The sequence below is a fragment of the Lynx canadensis genome, chromosome B2, assembly GCF_007474595.2.
Source record: "Lynx canadensis isolate LIC74 chromosome B2, mLynCan4.pri.v2, whole genome shotgun sequence".
In the NCBI taxonomy this organism is placed as follows: domain Eukaryota; kingdom Metazoa; phylum Chordata; class Mammalia; order Carnivora; family Felidae; genus Lynx; species Lynx canadensis.
The window spans coordinates 40,668,541-40,686,384 of record NC_044307.1 but is presented as its reverse complement, the minus strand read 5'-3'; the positions used below and the strand labels follow the sequence as shown (position 1 = coordinate 40,686,384).

Below are 17,844 nucleotides of genomic sequence, written 5' to 3'. Positions count from 1 at the left end.
GAAATTCTTTTTTTTTTTTTAGTTGGGTCTCCTGAGCAAAATGCATATTCTGAAAATGAGAATTAATGCCCAGCTACCACTTGTCCATGTGGGGAAGGGAGGTAATGAGAAAAGCGGATCTGATGGAAAGAACCGGAAGGCACGTAGGAAGTGAGGTTATTTTTTTTTTTACTGAGGTATAACCCTGAGTTCATCGTTGCTATCTCTGATCTGAGGTATATTTTCTTTTCATATGAAATAAAATAATGTTATGGTCTGTTTAAAATTATTGGTAGACCTCCACAGATGAAACCCATTCAAGGGCTTAGCCTTGATGCTTTCAAAGCAAATCACTTGTCTGTTCCTTTGGCCACTTAGACATGCCACAGTAAGTACAGACAGCAAATTGGGGCGCCTGGGTGGCTCAGTCGGTTAGGCATCCGACTTCAGCTCAGGTCATGATCTCACGGTTCGTGAGTTCGAGCCCCGCGTCGGGCTCTGTGCTGACAGCTCAGGAGCCTAGAGCCTGCTTCGGATTCTGTGTCTCCCTCGCTCTCTGCCCCTCCGCCACTCACGCTTTGTCTCCCTCCATCTCTCAAAAATGAATAAACGTTAAAAAAATTTTTTTTTAAGTACCGACAGCAATTATTTTAAGCCAGTATAATTTCTTAACACTTCTACTTGTTAAAGCTACTCTTGCTCCTTTCCTACATTATATTATTTAGTTTTACTGCAACATTAATGAGTAGCAGAGTAGAGAAAACAGACTTTGGAGTCAGGCGTGAGTCAGATAAGAGTTCAAAGCTAACTGATTTAAACTTGGGCAGGATACTTCACTCCGTCAGAGCCTCCATTTACACATTAGTAAAATGTAGGAAACCTCCTACTTACTAAGGTTGGAGTGTTAAAATAGATAGCTTATAAAGCACCTCACACTGACCCCAGACAGATAATAGACTGACTAAATAATAGCCGGTAGTGGAAGCAGTACAAATTGGGTGCTACTCCAGACGTTCGTGTGCTGTATGTACTGTTTAAACGCCAGCTGGAAAGGACCTGAGAGTATCGCTAAGGTGTGGACAACCCTTAGAGCAGCTGCGAAGTTTCATTTACTTATTTGCTTACCGAAGTTGATGCGAAGCTTAATTGAGATGAGAAAACACATAACGTGCTTATTATAATCACCACCACACATGATGCCAAGCATTTTACATAGTCATTTACAGATGCTATCTTACTTCATCTTTATAACAACCCAATAAAGTAGTTATGATGATTATCTCCATTTTACAGAGCAGAAAACCAAGTTATGACCAGCCCACTTAGTCACCCTTCCAGTTTACAGATGAAGCTGAGGCAAAAAAGGTGAAACTGATTTGTGTGTCAGTTAGAGGCAGGGACAGCCCAGAACCTAATTTCCAAAGGCTAGGAGGTACTCAGAAGTCCACATATATGTTTTTTTAATTTTTTAAATGTTTATTCATTTGTTTTTGAGAGAGAGCATTGAGTATGAGCGAGGGAGGGACAGAGAGAGACACAGAATCCAAAACAGGCTCCAGGCTCCGAGCTGTCTGCACAGAGCCCGAGGCGGGGCTTGAACCTACAATCTGTGAGGTCGTGACCTGAGCCAAAGTCGGACGCTTAACCGACTGAGCCACCCAAGTGCCCCATTAAGTTCTTTTTTTTAAGTTTATTTTGAGAGAGAGGGAGAGAAAAAGAATCCCAAGCAGGCTCCACACTGTCAGCACAGAGCCCAGTACAGGGCTCGAACTCATGAACTGAGCTCATGACCTGCACCGAAATCAGGGGTCAGCCACTTAACCACCTGAGCCACCTAGACATCCGTCAGATGTCCTGTATTCGGTGCAGATACTCAGACCTAAAATCCAGATTTACCTCCCCTTGCACTTGAGCAGAATATACTCATTTCCCCTAAAGCTTAGAAGTAAAGAGATTGACTAGGGGGAAAAATCTCTAAGGAATAAAAGACATGACTGTGTATGAATAAAGACAAGAAGCATAATACACAGTGCAATCCCTTAGAGCCTCAGGGCTGACACTGGGCCTGAGTGTCCGAGGGGGAACAGGAGAGTTGAGGCTTCAGAAACGCATGGAGGCCCAGTCCCATAGGGTCACAAGAACAACTGGCACAGAGACGGTTTACATTAAGGCTTTGGGCCGAGGCTCAGCAGACTGGTTCCTTGCTCTCAAACATTTCTCTTCTCCTAGAGCCAGGCTTATGGCTGACCACCTGTGATCCCCAGGGTTCTCTATGCAAATCCCTGCTCAATTCCTAACCCTGCCCTCCTTAAATCCCCGCTATTATTACTCACTTCCGGTTATCATTTCTCCATATGGCTCCTAATCCTCTTTAAAATGATATATTTATACCTCAGTAGCTCAGCAATAATTAAGGGCAGGTCATGGGCAACTGACCCACGTGAAAAGCCAATTGATTTTTAGATTCCTTGGCCAGGAGCTACATCGAGTTCCATTTCATTCATACAGTGTCTTAACTTGAGCACAGGTGCCGTGCTTTAGTCACTCCTCGGTGTTGCTTAAGTATCAGTAGATGTGAAGAGACAGGGATGATGACACCTCCTCCACACCAAGCCAGTTAGGGTGCTGGTGGCACAGAGCCACAGCAGCTGCTGGGCGCATGTTGTCTTCCGGTGTGAGGAGATGGAGAAAAGGTTGGAAATCGCTGGGCTGGGAGATCTTCAAGGCCCATTCCATTGCCATTTCACACCAACAGGGATCTGCTGGCCCAGGCACTCTCAAAGGAACCAAAGGATTGTCCTGTAAAATTAAGCTCTGATGGCTCTCATTCATTCAGCCCTGACTGTGTGCTGAGCTTTGCTCAGTTACTCAATAAGTATTTGAGTTCCTTGTATGTGCCAAGCACTGTTCTGGACCCTGGGAATTCATTGTGTATGGTGAAGTCCTCTCCTCAAGGACATTGGACTCTGGTGAAGACACAATAAATGGGGGGTGGGGGGGTGGGGGCGGGAAAGAATAAGATTTAGTTAAGTTCTGTGAATAAAATAAGATAGTGTCAGAATTACTTGAATGGCTACCTGAGGTGGGGTTGGGACATTTCCGAGGAGAGGAGAGTGGTCCAGAAGACAGCCATGTGAAGCCACGGGGGAAGAGCAGCGGGAAGGTCAATGGCACGGCCCCGTGTGTGTGTCTGGGGACCAGGACAGAGGAACATGAAGGCCAATCAGGCAAGGACTAGATCACATACTGCATCGTGGCTGCGGGAAGGAGTACAGATTTAATTCTGAGTGTGACTGGGAAGCCACAGGAAGGTTTGGAGCAGGAGAGTGACCGATCTGGTTTAGGCTTTAGAACATACTACTGTCCAGGGGGCAGAAGCACCAGGTAGGACCTGCTGCCGGGGACCAGGTGTGAGGACATGGCCTAGACAAGAAATGCAGTAACGGAGGCGATGAGAAGTGGCGGGATTCAGAATATGGTTTCGAGATACAGCTGACGGAATGGCCTACTAGTAGATTGAAATGAGATCTAAGAGAAAGAAGATTGAAGAATGGGTCTTAGTTTTGGGGCTAAGCAACTTGGGTAAATGGTAATGCTATTGCTGAGGTGGAAAAGCGTTGGGGAGGAATCTAGGGAGGGAATCAGGAGTTTGATGTTGGCCTTGCCATGTTTGCGATCTGAGTAGAGATGTCTCTTCGGCAGCTAGGTTCATAAATCAGAGTTCTGGGGAGAGGTCCAGGCTGCAGGTACAAATTTGGACGCGATCAGCCTGCAAATGGTATGTAATGTCGTGATGAGTGAACTCCCCTGGGGAGGGCATAGGTGGGGAGGTGAGAAGAGAACTTCCAGAACAAGCCTGGAAGCCCCAAGCACAAAGAGATTTGTTCAACAGGAGGAGGTGCTAGCAAAGGAGATGAGTAGTCAGTGAGATTGGAGTGAACTCAGAGGAGTGTGGTTTCTTGAAACCTAGAGTGTTTGAGGAAAGAACTCGTTGATTGAACTGGGATGAATCTGTTGACAGACTGAGTGAAAAAAAGCAGGTCTTTGGTGACCACTTCTCCATGGAATGACAAGGATGAGCATCCCACTGGAGTAAGTTGGAGAGAGAATAAGAAGAAGACATGGGGCACCTGGGTGGCTCAGTCGGTTGAGCGTCCAACTTCATTCGGGTCATGATCTCGCGGTTTGTGAGTTCAAGCCCCGCGTCAGGCTTGTACTGTCAGCCTGTCAGTGCAGAGTCTGCTTTGGATCCTCTGTCCCCCTCTCTCGGCCTCTCTCTGCATGTGCTCTCCCCCCCCCCAAAAAAAAATACTTTAAAAAATGTTTAATTTATTTCAAAATAAGGAAGGAAGGGGAAAAATAAAAAGGGGAGAAGAGAGGGAGGGAGGGAGGAAGGAAGGAAGGAATGGAGGAAGAGAGGTGGGGAAGAAGGAAGGAAGGAAGGGGGGTAAGGAAGGAAAGAAGGAAAGGGAGGGAGGAAGGAAGGAGGGAAGGAAGGAAGGAAGAGAGTACAGTCCAGACTGGATTATATTCATCTTTATACCAATGGGTGACAAAATATTTTTAATATTTATTTACTGAATATTTAGTTTATGACTCGTGAAGGCAAAAGCATATGAAAGTCCCATAATGGGACCCTGAATGTGGAGTCAAGGAAGGAGTTTTGTGTTTTGTTTTGTTTTGTTTTGTTTAATAAAGGTGATATTAAGGCCGTCCTCAGGCAGGAATGATCCATTAGAGAAGGATAAACTGAGGATGGAGAAGAGAAAGGGAATAACTGGGAGTGAAGTGCTTGGATAGGCAGAGAGAGGAGACCTAGCCGACGAGCTTACAGGTGGAGAAGGAAAGGGCCACTGCTTCCATCAACCCAGGAAGAAGGTCAAGTGCATGGGCACAGGTGCGGAGAAATCTCCTGGGAAGATGAAGTGGTCGTCTGATGCATCTGTTTCTCTGTGAAGCAAAGCTTGTAACAAGGTCATCAGCTGAACGCTAGAGTGAGTGAGGTCTGAGGGCGGGCGGCTTATGGAAAAGTCATCTCAGGAGGGGGAGAGTGACATCAGCGGGGACTAGCATGTACTACCGTCACCTCCTGGGTGCAGGTGAGCTGTTAGCGAACGGTTAGTGGCTTTAGCCAAGGTTGGGTTTTGCCAACCAAGTACTTAGAGGGAGAGAGGAGCACAAAGGTCAAGGTCATGGCAAGGAAATGGCAAGAGCCCTGGGCCGTGGGTGAGGATAAGGAGGAAAGCGAGGATACGAACAGGGTGACAGATGTTAAAAAACAAAGAGATCAGCAAGTTGCAAGTCTCCGGCTGGTGCGTTGTTGGGTGAAGGTGTTAGAGCTAGAGGGAGGCCACGGTGATGTTTGAATGTTTCGGAGGTGGTTCAGAAATGCATGACTGCGAGGCCTATGGTAGCGGTGCCCCGACGTCAGCGTGCATTGGAAGCACGTGGAGGGCTTGTCCAAACACAGATCGCTAGGCCCATGTGCAGGGTTCTTGGTTCAGTAGGGGAGAGGGGACCTGAGAATTGGCATTTCTAACAAGCTCCCAGTTGCTGCAGCTGCTGCTGGCCCAAGGGCCGCAGTGAACGAGAGGCCGAGGTGGGGTGGAAGAAGAGCTCAGGGACCTTTGAGGCCGGAGCGTGGGATGGATCCACTATCCACCTGGATGTCACGTCACCAAGCTGGTGCTCTGAGACAAAGCAGTGAAGTCACCAGTGAGGGCAAGTGGGTAGAGTCACCCGTGGCTTTAAAGAGACTGGCATTTTTGAGGGAGAAAAGAGGAAAAAGTGGAGGCAACAGTTAGGAGCAGGGAGGCGATGAGCCATACTCTCCTGACCCCAAAGGATGTGGCAGAAAGATCCATGAGTGCTTGGAAAGATGACAGGAAGTGGGGCTCCTACTTCATGAATGGCAGTGAGGCGCTGGGCGGCTCAGTCCCTTAAGCATCCGACATCAGCTCAGGTCAAGATCTTGCGGTTTGTGGGTTCCAGCCCCACGTCGGGCTCTGGGCTGACAGCTTGGAACCTGCTTCAGATTTTGTGTCTCCCTCTCTCTCTTCCCCTCCCCTGCTTGTGCTTTGTCTCTCTCTCTCTCTCTCTCTCTCTCTCTCTCTCTCTCTCTCTCTGTCTCAAAAATAAAAACCTGAAAAAAAATGTTTTTAAAGGAATGGCAAAAACTTAGAAGAACTTCAAGAGATTAGGGATGAATGGAGGCGGGGGGGCAGGGGGGTACGTGCGCAAGGGAGTCAGGCCTGGGGGTGTACAGAACAATTCGGGAGTGACTGGTCAATGGGAGACAGGCAGTGTCGCCCCTGAGATTACAAGACCCCCCGGAACAACTCCTAAAATCTAGAAAAGTGCATTCGATTTTCTGGTTTCTGGAAGGTATCATTTTAATATTACATTAAAATAAGCACGAATATATAATTGATTCAGAAACAAATTCACAAACATAAAAGTAAGAGCCTTCAGAGATCTTTTAAGCCGCGCTCACAGATCCTTCTCACATATTCACACTTAGGAGAGAAAGTAGGGAACGCCTTGTTTCTAGGTCTTGGGTGAAGGGTGTTGGAAGGAAGCATTTGTACTTTAAGTTGGAAAATGGAAAACTTGAAGACTCAGGGGTGTCTGGCCCTGAGCTCGGGGACGGAACTGCCCACCTGGAGGCCTTCACATCATAGAATCTGCTGCTTCTCACTGGCCCATGTGAGTGAGGCCCAGATCACCAGCGGGCTCTATCTTACGGGCTAGGAGTTGGTCTCGCTCCCCCTCTGGACTTCAGAGTCTCCTGTGTCTCCAAGATGGGCCTCTCTGGAACAGCACGGTGCCCAACTAATGGAACAGGGAGCATGTGTGAGATGGTAGGGTGTCCGTTTCCTGCCCTTCTCCCCCCTTCAGAATCTGCCAGGGTGGCGTAGTCACGGGGTTGACAAGAGTGAAGGGAGGGGTGAGGCTGGGGGAGCTTAGCTGACTGGGGGTCAGACCTTCCAGAGGAATCTTCTAATGATCTTAGGGTGCTTAGCTGGCCCGGCCCCGCCCCCTGCCGCCTGCCCCTGCGCTGCCCAGTGGCCAGGAGATGATGAAGAGGCCGGCCAGGCAGAGGAAAGGGAGGAAGAGGGCCCCGGCCTAAGGCATCAATCGGCAGAAGCCCAGGAGGAGGCACAGACCCCCAACATCCCTCCAGGCCGGGATGGGGCAGCAGTTCAGCTGGGAGGAGGCGGAGGCAGCCGGCGAGATGGACGTGGCCGAGCTCCAGGAGTGGTACAAGAAGTTCGTGGTGGAGTGCCCCAGCGGCTCTCTCTTCATGCACGAGTTTAAGCGCTTCTTCAAGGTCACAGGCAACGAGGAGGCCACCCAGTACGTAGAGGGCATGTTCCGAGCCTTCGACAAGAATGGGGTAAGACACTGAAGGGGGTGCGGGGGCCAGCTTGTTTCCCACTGAGCTGAAGGAGCATCACCGGTGGGAGGGAGCGGCCCGGCCCCAGTCCCCCTGCTCTGCTCTCCATTTCCTGCTCACGTTTTCTGTCTCTCTTTCCCCAAACTCTTCTCTCTTCCCATCATTTGGTCCCTTCCCATCTTTCCTTCTCTCCTCTCCATCTCATCTTCTCTCTGTCTCTCTGCTCTTCCTGCCTCCCTCTGTCCACCTGCTGCGAGGAGGTGGGCTGGGCAGAAGGGCACACAGTCCAGTCCTCAGTTGATGTATTTTTGGCCAAGACTCTACAGCCCAAGGACCTGGTCTCCCATACCCACCAGAGCCCCTGTCACTCTAAAGATAAGGAGCTAAAGAGCTGTCCCAAAAGGATGAGCTCTCTTGGTATAGACTGTGATCTCCCCTTCGTTGGGGTCCTTGGAATTGAGACTGGTCAGGTCTTCCCTTCCAGCATGCTGGGAGGGCCTCCTGCACTGACCGGGCAGTTGAACGGATCATGTAAAAGTCCCTTACAACTCTCCAAGCCATGGAAGATTCCATGAGATCATTCCACCACAGGATTTCTTTAAGCCTTCCAGTGGCACCTGCAGCTGAGAAGATACTGCATTTTGTCAATCCACCCCTGGAAATAGAATTCAGAAATGGAAACCCCTTCGTTATTTAAGGCTTTCAGTCCAGGGCCTCCACGACCCTTCAAATCATTCGATTTGCCTCAAGTACCTACTTCAGCTCCCCCCACCGAGTTGAGGGGGGGTGGTTGTTGGACCTAGATAATTAATCTGGGGAAAGCCTCTGTACTTTTCCATGCGTGGAGAGCTTCACTTTCTAGGCTGAATCACTGGGAAAGCCTGTTCGTGTCTGACCTTGTCCGGGTACCAGTTAGCATGCATCTGTAGGGGGATGTAGGGTGGGGTAGCGTCAGGGCAACAGAAACCTCCTTAGAGATGAAACCTATGGACTCCCTCGTGGGGCACAGAGTACATTCAGACTTCTCCAAGCTTCTCTTCTGCCCCCTCTCCTCCGAGCCTTCTGCAGCCCATTTAATGATCCAAATGAAATGAAGAGAAAACTGGGACAAGAGGAAGTGAGCTGATTTGCCCAAGGTCGTATACTCAAGGGTCCTGACTCCCAGTCGAGTGTGCCTGCTTAGAAGGCAGTTTGTTTTGTTTTGTTTTGTTTTTAAGAGAGAAAATGGTTTTAAAACAAACCAGATCACACACAACAAGATTTGCTATCATAAATGTATCAATCTTCCCCACATTCACCTAAAAATTCAGTAGGATAGCAACTCAAGATCCAAAAGGGATTGTCAAGGGACACCTGGGTGGCTCCATCAGTTAAGCGTCCAACTCTTGGTTTCAGCTCAGGTCATGATCTCGGTTCATGAGTTTGAGCCCCGCATGGGACACTACACTGGTAGCATGGAGCCTGCTTGGGGTTCTCCCTCTCTCACTGCCCCTCTCCTGCTTGTGTGTGTATGTGCCCTCCCTCTCTCTCTAAATAAAGAAACTTAAATGGGGAGGGGGGATTGCCAAGCCTGTGGGCCTGGTACAGCTGTACTCCTTATACCTTATCTCTTTTACAAATTATATTCATTGTTGTTCTCCTTTCTTTAGAACTTTTATTTTTGATGGTATTTCAAATGTATACCAAGTTGAAGAATAGCATAAGTAACTCCTATGTACAATTTGTCCAATTGTACATTTTGCCTCATTTGCTTGATCATTCTGTGCATGTGCGTGTCTGTCTTTCTTTAGAGAAAGTTGGAGACATCACATCCTTTTACCCCTAAGTATTTCAGTGTGTTCTTTCTAAGAACAAGGACGTGCTCTTAAATAACCTAATACAAAGATGAGAATCAGGAAATTCAATATTGACCCAATTCTATTAGCTAATCCATATTCAAGTTTTGTCAATTTGACATGTGATATGTTCTCTATATTGCTTGCTTGCTTGTTTTTCTTATTTGGAGCGGGGATGGGGGGGTGGGGGCTGGGTGGGATCTGATCACGCATTGCATTTACTTGTCCTGTCTCTAGTCTTTAATTCAGAACCTTCAATGCTTAGCTTTTGCCTTATTTGACGCTGACATTTTTGAAGATTGCAGGCCAGTTAATTTGGTAGAACATCCCACAATTTGGGTTTGTTCAGTGTGGCTTTGTGATTAGACTCAGGTTTTCCATTTCTGGCAGAAATGCCCCAGGAGTGATCTCATGTCCTTCTCAGTGCCCCCTGTCGGGGGCACATGATGTTGGTTTGTCCCATTACAGGGGTTGGTTACATGATGTCTGCCAGGTTTCTCCCCCGGAAAGTTACCATTTTTCCTTTGTAATTAACAAGCATCTTATAGGGAGCTACTTTGAGAGAAGTCAATATCCTGTCGCTCCTCTGATTTTCATCTGCTAGCTTTGGCATCCATCGATAGTTTTCGCATTCTACCATCCCTTCTCCATTTATTAACTGGAATTCTGTTTTGAGGAAAAGCTTTCCAGAGGTGTGGTAAGTTCCTCTGTCAGGGACTGAGCCTTTTTCTTTCTTTTCCCGCTTAGTTTCTGTCTCCAAACCCACACCCGTCTCCACTCCCCACATTGGCACCATCTCTATGTTAGTGAGTCGATTTCTGGGCAACTGGTCTGAGCTTTTGGAGACAAATAAAATCAAGAGTTCATAGATACAGCTCACATGTCCAAATCTGAGGTGACAGCGCGGCGCTGGGTGGTTCAGTGGTGAAGCGTCCGACTTCGGCTCGGGTCATGATCTCACGGTTCGTGGGCTCGAGCCCCGCGTCGGGCTCTGTGCTGACAGCTCACAGCTTGGATCCTGCTTCCGATTCTGTGTCTCCCTCTCTGTCTCCCCCTCCTCCACTCATGCTCCCTCTTTCAAAAATGAATAAACATTAAAAAAAAAAAATTTTTAACCTAGGATGATAGAAATGGGAGTTTGGTGGAGGTAAAGAGGCCAGAGCGCCTCATCCCTGCTACGCCTCTCCCTTGCCACACTCTTCTCTCCAGTGGTTGCCCTGCGATGCACTGGGATGGAAGCAAAGGGAAGGTGAAATCAAATGTCATTTGGGATCCTTATGTAACGTGCGCTAAGGCTGGGGCTGGTGCACAAATGCAGCCAATTCAGGGAGAAATGGGGCAGGTAATCCCACAGAGCAGATCACACGCCTGTCACTTCTGCTCCTACTCTTGAGTGGACAGAGGCATTTCCATCATCTTCCCATTGCTCTGTGGGTAATTGAAGCTGACGAGGGCCCGGCACAGAGCGTGAGATGAGTCCCAGCTGGGAGCTTCCCAGGACTCGTCCTGGGGTCGGAGCAACTTTACAGCTGAGGTCACTCCTCGGGAAGGGCTACCTCTAGTGTGCCTCATGGGAGGCAAGGGCTCGTTGTGGTAACCGTGTCATGTTGAGGGAGGATGCTGTCAGGACAGAATGTTCTAGACGAAGAATGTGGGAGAATCTATAGAGCTGGAGAGGAAGGATTTATCAGTGGTTTTTGGTTTTTTGGTTTTTCTCTCTGTGGTGCTAGATACAAGGCTCTTTTTTTTTTTATTTAAAAAAAAATTTTTTTTAATCTTTATTTATTTTTGAGAGAGAGACAGAGTGTGAGCAGGGGAGGAGCAGAGAGAGAGGGAGACACAGAATCAGAAGCAGGCTCCAGGCCCTGAGCTGTCGGCAGAGAGCCCGATGCGGGGCTCAAACTCAAGAACCGTGAGATCATGACCTGAGCCGAAGTTGGACGCTCAACCGACTGAGCCACCCAGGCGCCCCAAGGCTCATTTTTTTTAGACAGTCATATACCTTGAGAGGAGTAAGAAAGTTCTCAACTTGAACTAGAAAAGACATGTAGCTTGAAAGGCTCTGCCATTTCCAGAGTGGGCTTCCCTTGAGCAACTTATTTAACTTCTCTGAGTCTCAGTTTCCTCATCCATAAAGTGGGTATAACAAACCTGAGAGAAATGGTGTGTGTGAAATAGACAGTTCCTACCAGCCATTTTGCTTTCTTTCTTTTTTATTTATAACCCTTTTTTAAAGTTTATTTATTTATTTTGAGAGAGAGAGAGAGAGAGAGAGAGAGAACAAGTTGGGGAGGGGCAAAGACAGGGGGAGAGAGAGAATCCCAAGCAGGCTTCTCACTGTCAGCGCAGAGCCCAATGCAGGACTCGAACTCACAAACCATGAGATCATGACCCGAGCCAAAGTTGGACACTTAACTGACTGAGCCCCCCCAGACACCCCTACCAGTCATTTTGCATACATTTTCCTACTCTTATTAAAAAAAAAAAACATAAGGTTAATTTTTAGCAAACTTAATAAGTAACAATTACTGATGAAAATAATCTTTTAAAGAACAACCAATCATCACGGCGTATACCTTAAACTTACACAACGTTCTTTAAAAGGCTATTCGGCAATTATATCTCAATAAAGCTTACGGGGGAGGGGCGGTTGTTGGAAACAAGGCGGATAACCTTCAATGAGTGAGTAGAATAAACGGGGGGCTATTCATGCAGTGGAGGACCACTCAGCAATAGCAGGGAAGGGAGTGCTGCTGATACACTCAACAGCTTGGATGACTCCCCAGGGCTTTGCACTGAGCACCACAAGCCCACCTTAAAGGGCTACATACTGTGTGATTCCATTTGTATACCATTCTTCAAGTGGATACGCTATAGTGATGGAGATCAGATTAATGGCTGCCAAGAGAGAGATGGTCTGGTCGGAGGAAGGATGTAACTCTTAAGTGGTAACAGAGAGCGTCCTTGTATTGATATTTGATACTACTCATAGCTTCATGTGTGACAAAATCTCATAGAATGATAGACTGACACAAACAGCGGATTAAACACTAGTGAAAAAAGAGAAAAGAACAGCCATTGCTAAGAACCTACCCTAAAGAAACTACCAGAGATATAGGAAATATATATATATATATATATATACACACAATATATATATATTATAAATATATATATACACACACAATATATATATATATACACACAATATATATATATATTGTAAATATATATATATATATATATACACACATATATATATACACACACACAAAGATGTTCATTGTGTAACATAAAATATTTAAACCAGGTTCATTCAGCACAAGGGACTGCTTAAGGGGAGTACCCCTCAAAAAAATAAAAGGTATGATTTCAATTAATTGTAAAGACATGAGACATTTTAAGATAAAAATCCAGGAAATAACATAGGTACAGTCTGACCTCGATTAGGTAAATACATGGTGGGGGTGTGGAAGACCAGAAGTAACCGCATAAAAGATGTTGAAATAGACACTTTGGGGGGCACCTGGGTGGCTCAGTCGGTTGAACATCTGACTTCGGCTCAGGTCATGATCTCACGGTTTATGAGTTCGAGCCCCATGTCGGGCTGTGTGCTGATAGCTCGGAGCCTGGAGCCTGCTTGGGATTCAGTGTCTCCCTCTCTCTCTGCCCCTCCCCCATACTCTCTCTCTCTCTCTCAAAATAAACATTAAAAAATAACTTAAAAAATAATAATGGCCAACATGATATATATATATATATATGTATATATATATATATCATGTTATATATATAGTTATATATATAGTTATATATATATATATGACATGACACTTTGGGCTCGTTTTGTTTTCTTCTTGGTTTTTCCTTAGGCTTTCTAATTTGCCTCATGTTCTGCTGTGTTCTGTGGTTTACTTGTTGCTCACCCAAGCACCCCTTGATCTGGGGGTGGGGCTGCCTGAGTGGCATGACCCAGTAGGACAGAGGTGCTCTGGGCCAGCGATGTCATTTCTGATGACAAAGTCCTGTGAGCGACAGCCACTCCTGGGAGAGTGATGACTCAGCTTCTGGCTTTGGAGAGCTGAGGTCCCCACCCTCAGAAGACGGGAGGAAGGGGTGCCTGGGTGGCTCAGTCGGTTGAGCGTCCAACTTTGGCTCAGGTCATGATCTCGCAGTCCGTGGGTTCGAGCCCCACGTCGGGCTCTGTGCTGACAGCTCAGAGCCTGGAGCCTGTTTCAGATTCTGTGTCTCCCTCTTTCTCTGACCCTCCCCTGTTCATGCTCTGTCTCTCTCTGTCTCAAAAATAAATAAATGTTAAAAAAAAATTAAAAAAAAAAAAAGAAGACGGGAGGGAGCACCCATAAGTGGGAACACCCTTGTGAAGCTCACCCTGACCAGCCCACTGCGGACACCATCACCGCAAGCCTCTCCCCTCACACTCGACTGGTGTAGAAGGGCAAGAAGCAGGTGTGCCCCCTGCCTCTTGTTGACTGCTTTTCGAGTAATTGTTGTCACATTTGTGTTAGAAGGAGTTTCAGTGACCTGGTCAGAGTCGCCACAGAAGCAGACTGTGCCCGTCTCCTACCTCTGGGGGGTTAGCACCTGAGCTCTGTCTCCTGCCCTCCTTCCTGGGTGGGGACAGGGGTGCCTGTCCTTCAGGGAAGGTAATGTCCACACGGGGCTGGAGCCATCGCCTGTCTGCCTCACCTCGGGCTCGGAAGGTGTAAAAGGATAAAGGACATTTTTACCATGAGCACTGCTTTCTCATCTTCCAGAGGTGCCTTAGTCCCAGATTGAAATTAAGTCAATCACGTATTCGTTGATTCATAAATACTTTTGAGACCCTGACTCTGCACATAAGTGGCACCATGCTAAGCACAAAGGGGAGACAAAGGCAACGTAAGCCCCTCTTTTCTCCAGGAGCATATGTAGAATACAGCTCGAGAATGAGACAGACTTACGAAACGGCCAAGTGGCGATGCCAGAATAAGGCCCAAACTGTGCGGATTAAAGTGTAAGTGCTGTGAATGTTAGAAGAGGGAGCAAGAGAGACAGACCACTGTAGCTGAGGTGGTCAGAGAAGGAGGGCTTCCTGAAAGAGGGGACCCTTGAGCTGGGCCTTGAAGGATGGGTAGAGTTGAGTGATCACAGACTGGGAAAGGATGCCGGGGTGGAAAACAGCACCAGCGAGGCCGTAGAAACCACGTGGATGGCCAGAGGCAAAGCCTTGGATTTGTAGGCACGGACGGACGGCCCAGCATCGGGCCCTCGCCTGAGCTCTGGGGAAGGCGGGAGGGACCTCACAGCTCCCACTCCCGCTGCAGGACAACACCATCGACTTCTTGGAGTATGTGGCCGCCCTGAACCTCGTGCTGAGGGGCACCCTGGAACACAAGCTGAAGTGGACCTTCAAGATCTATGACAAGGACCGCAACGGCTGCATCGACCGCCTGGAGCTGCTCGACATTGTGGAGGTCGGCATCCGCCCATGGGGCCTGGGCGTGTGAGCACTGCTGGGCTCTGAGGCCCGGCCCCTCAAGTGGGGGCCCCCGGGGCTGGGGTGGGGGAAGGAGCACGGGGATCATTCGGAGGGTGCTTTCTTTTTTTTTTTTTTTTTTTAATTTTTTGTTTTTAACGTTTATTTATTTTTGAGACAGAGAGAGACAGAGCATGAACAGGGGAGGGGCAGAGAGAGAGGGAGACACAGAATCTGAAACAGGCTCCAGGCTCTGAGCTGTCAGCACAGAGCCCGACGCGGGGCTCGAACTCACGGACCGCGAGATCATGACCTGAGCCGAAGTCGGCCGCCCAACCGACTGAGCCACCCAGGCGCCCCCGGAGGGTGCTTTCTGACAAAGGTCAGAATTAAGCTAGAAATCCACTACAAAAAGATACCTTAAAAAAATCCCCATCTGTTTGGAAATAAGGCGGTACACTCCTAACTCCTCCATAAATGAAAGACGTTACATCACATGCATATACGCACCAAGTGCACGGAGCCGGATTATAATGCTCACGTAACATAATCAGCTGTGGAGTGCGGCCGACGCTGGACTTGTAGAGCATTTTAGCGCCTTAAAAGGTAGATGTCAGAAAATTAAGAGGCTGGAAATCGCTGATGTTAGAAGTCATCTCAAGAAATTAGAAAAAAGAAGAGTAAATTAATGAGAGGCAATTAAGAGGTGAGAGGCATGAGGCATGAGAGGTGCCAATGAGAGGCACCTGGGTGGCTCGGTCGGTTAAGTGTCTCTGACTTCGGCTCAGGTCATGATCTCACAGCTCATGAGTTCGAGCCCCGGGTCGGGCTCTGTGCTGACAGCTCAGGGCCTGGAGCCTGCTCCGGAGTCTGTGTCTCCCTCTCGGCCCCTCCCCGACTCATGCTCTCTCTCTCTCTCTCTCTCTCTCTCTCAAAGTAAATAAACATTACAAAAAGTTAAAAAAAAAAAAAAAAGCAATGAGAGTAGAAGAAAGAACCTACTACAGCACAGACTGACCCCTGACCTGCGTCACCCTGTTACCGCCCTAGAACTGCACTCCCAGGGGGCGGTTGTCTGCCCATTTCACAGATAAAGAAGTCGCCTCGGGGCAGTTCTGTGGTTTGCCCAAGTTCATCCATCCCAGGAGGCACTGCGGCTGGCCCTAGCCCCGGGGCTCTCAGACCCCGGTCAGTGGGACCCACATTGTGCCAGGCACTGCACTGGGCAGTGAGGGCCTGGGGATCAACAAGACAGGCCTCTGTCCACGGAGCTCCCCATTAAGGAACTGAGGAAAACCCTCACATTTGTCTGTCTCTTCCCCACTTCACTTCACCAACGCCGCCTCATGGGGAGAGGAAACAGGGCAAGGCAGAAACCTGTCCTTTCCCTCGTCCAAACGCCAGTATCCCCCCTCGTCCTGTTTTACACACACGTCCATAAGTATCCTCTTTTCCCCTCTGGATCTCCATCTCCTCCTGGGCAAAGTGGACTTGGGAACATCACAGTGCTGGGTCCATCCCTCATTGAGAGTCTTGGGTTTCACTTTGACAGTCACAGGGCATCAGGGTGAGGTGGCCTATGAGGCCCGACACTCCTTAGCTGGAACTAGGCCAGTGGGACCTGAGAGAGCAGCCCGAGGACAGGTGGATTTTTATTTGGGTCTGGGGCCTGTGGTCCTACAGTGCACAGGCTGGGGGGCAGCGCCGGGGACGCAGGGCTGAGGGCCTGGCAGAGGGAGGGAGGGAGGGAGCTGGCGGTTTTCTCTCGCAGGCGATCTACAAGCTGAAGAAAGCCTGCAGGGTGGAGGAGGAGGCCGAGCAGCAAGGACAGCTGCTCACACCCGAGGAGGTGGTGGACAGGATCTTCCTTCTGGTGGATGAGAACGGAGATGGTAAGGGGGCGGGGCTGCCCACGCCACAGCACCCCTACTTTCTGGCCCTGCGACCTTGGACAAGGCCCACCACCTCCCAGCCACTGTTATCCTCATCTGTGAGCCAGGTGCAGAGAGGAGGATGCAAAACTGGCACATGATGCGATGTTCACCAGAGTGATTTAAGCCCCGGCCGGAGTTACTGATGCCCGCCTGGCAAGCACAACAAGAGAATAGGAGCTTTGGACTCAGGCAAACCATTTAAACTCCTAGCATGGCCTCAGTTTTCTCATCTGGAAAATAGGGATAAAAACGCTCCAGAGGAATAAATAGGGTAAATGTATTTGAGAGATGGGCATAGGATAGCTCCCCACCCCCTGCCCCCCAAGCCTATTTAGGCCTCCTCCCTGCAGCTGGATGCACCAGCCCCAAGGCTGTGGAGGGAGGGAGCTGGCTGGGGACACACCCGGAAGAGCCCTCAGGACCATTTTGAAGGCACCGTGGGCAAAAGGAAAGCTTAAATTCCTTTGCAAAGCAAGCCCCTTAAAGAGACCCTTGAAGCCTCCGGGAGACTCCTGGAGAATTGGAGAGTTGACAAGCCCCGAGCTTGGGCCCTGGGACCGCAGGCCCGTTTGTGTACGAGGCTTAGGTTTGTGCAAGAGGACGCGCCCTGGGAGGGAAGGCCTCTCCTCTCACCCCCGACCCCATTTCTTCCACTCTCCCGCATGACCATCTCTCCTACCCCTTGCCCAGGCCAGCTGTCTCTGAATGAGTTCATTGAAGGTGCCCGTCGTGACAAGTGGGTGATGAAGATGCTCCAGATGGACATGAACCCTGGTGGCTGGATCTCTCAGCAGAGGCGGAAAAGCGCCATGTTCTGAGGGGTCTGGGGCCTTCGGGAGCCCACAGGCCCCTCCAAGACTCCGGGTTCACCAGGTTTCCAGAGTAGTGGGAGGGGCCCTGGCTCAGCCTGTGTATGCTCCCTCTTATCTGCCCCCCCCCATGAAAGGGGTTGGGACCAAGCAGGGGGTAGGGGCCGTTGGGCTGAAGTGGCCAATGGGAGACGGTCCACTGGAAGGATGTACTGGGGTGGTGAAGGGAACTGGTTTCCTCTGTCTCCCTTCAACTGCTTCTGGAACAAGTATGTGTTGGCGGCGGGGGTGGGGGGGTGGGGGGGCGGTTTCCACAGTCTCCTACAGGGTTCTCAGGGGGAAGCAGGGGGATATTGGGAGGGTGGGCTGGGGGGGGTCCCATAGACCAAATTAGCAACGAGAGTGCCCACACAGT

The 17,844-nt window shown here is 49.1% G+C and overlaps 1 protein-coding gene across 1 annotated transcript; it reads left to right on the top strand.

Moving 5' to 3' along the window:
• Window positions 1-7,168: 7,168 nt before the first annotated feature.
• On the top strand, window positions 7,169-17,438 carry GUCA1B (guanylate cyclase activator 1B). The gene is made up of 4 exons (XM_030314643.1): window positions 7,169-7,375; window positions 14,535-14,684; window positions 16,458-16,578; window positions 17,311-17,438. The coding sequence occupies exons 1-4, from the start codon at window positions 7,169-7,171 to the stop codon at window positions 17,436-17,438; spliced, it is 606 nt and encodes a 201-aa protein (XP_030170503.1).
• The last annotated feature ends 406 nt before the right edge of the window (window positions 17,439-17,844 follow it).

Coding starts and splice junctions, on each gene's coding strand:
- GUCA1B (XM_030314643.1), top strand. CDS start 7,169: ATGGGGCAGCAGTTCAGCTGGGAGGAGGCGGAGGCAGCCGGCGAGATG. Junction 14,685..16,457: donor AGCTGCTCGACATTGTGGAG/GTCGGCATCCGC, acceptor TTTCTCTCGCAG/GCGATCTACAAGCTGAAGAA. Junction 16,579..17,310: donor GGTGGATGAGAACGGAGATG/GTAAGGGGGCGG, acceptor CCCCTTGCCCAG/GCCAGCTGTCTCTGAATGAG.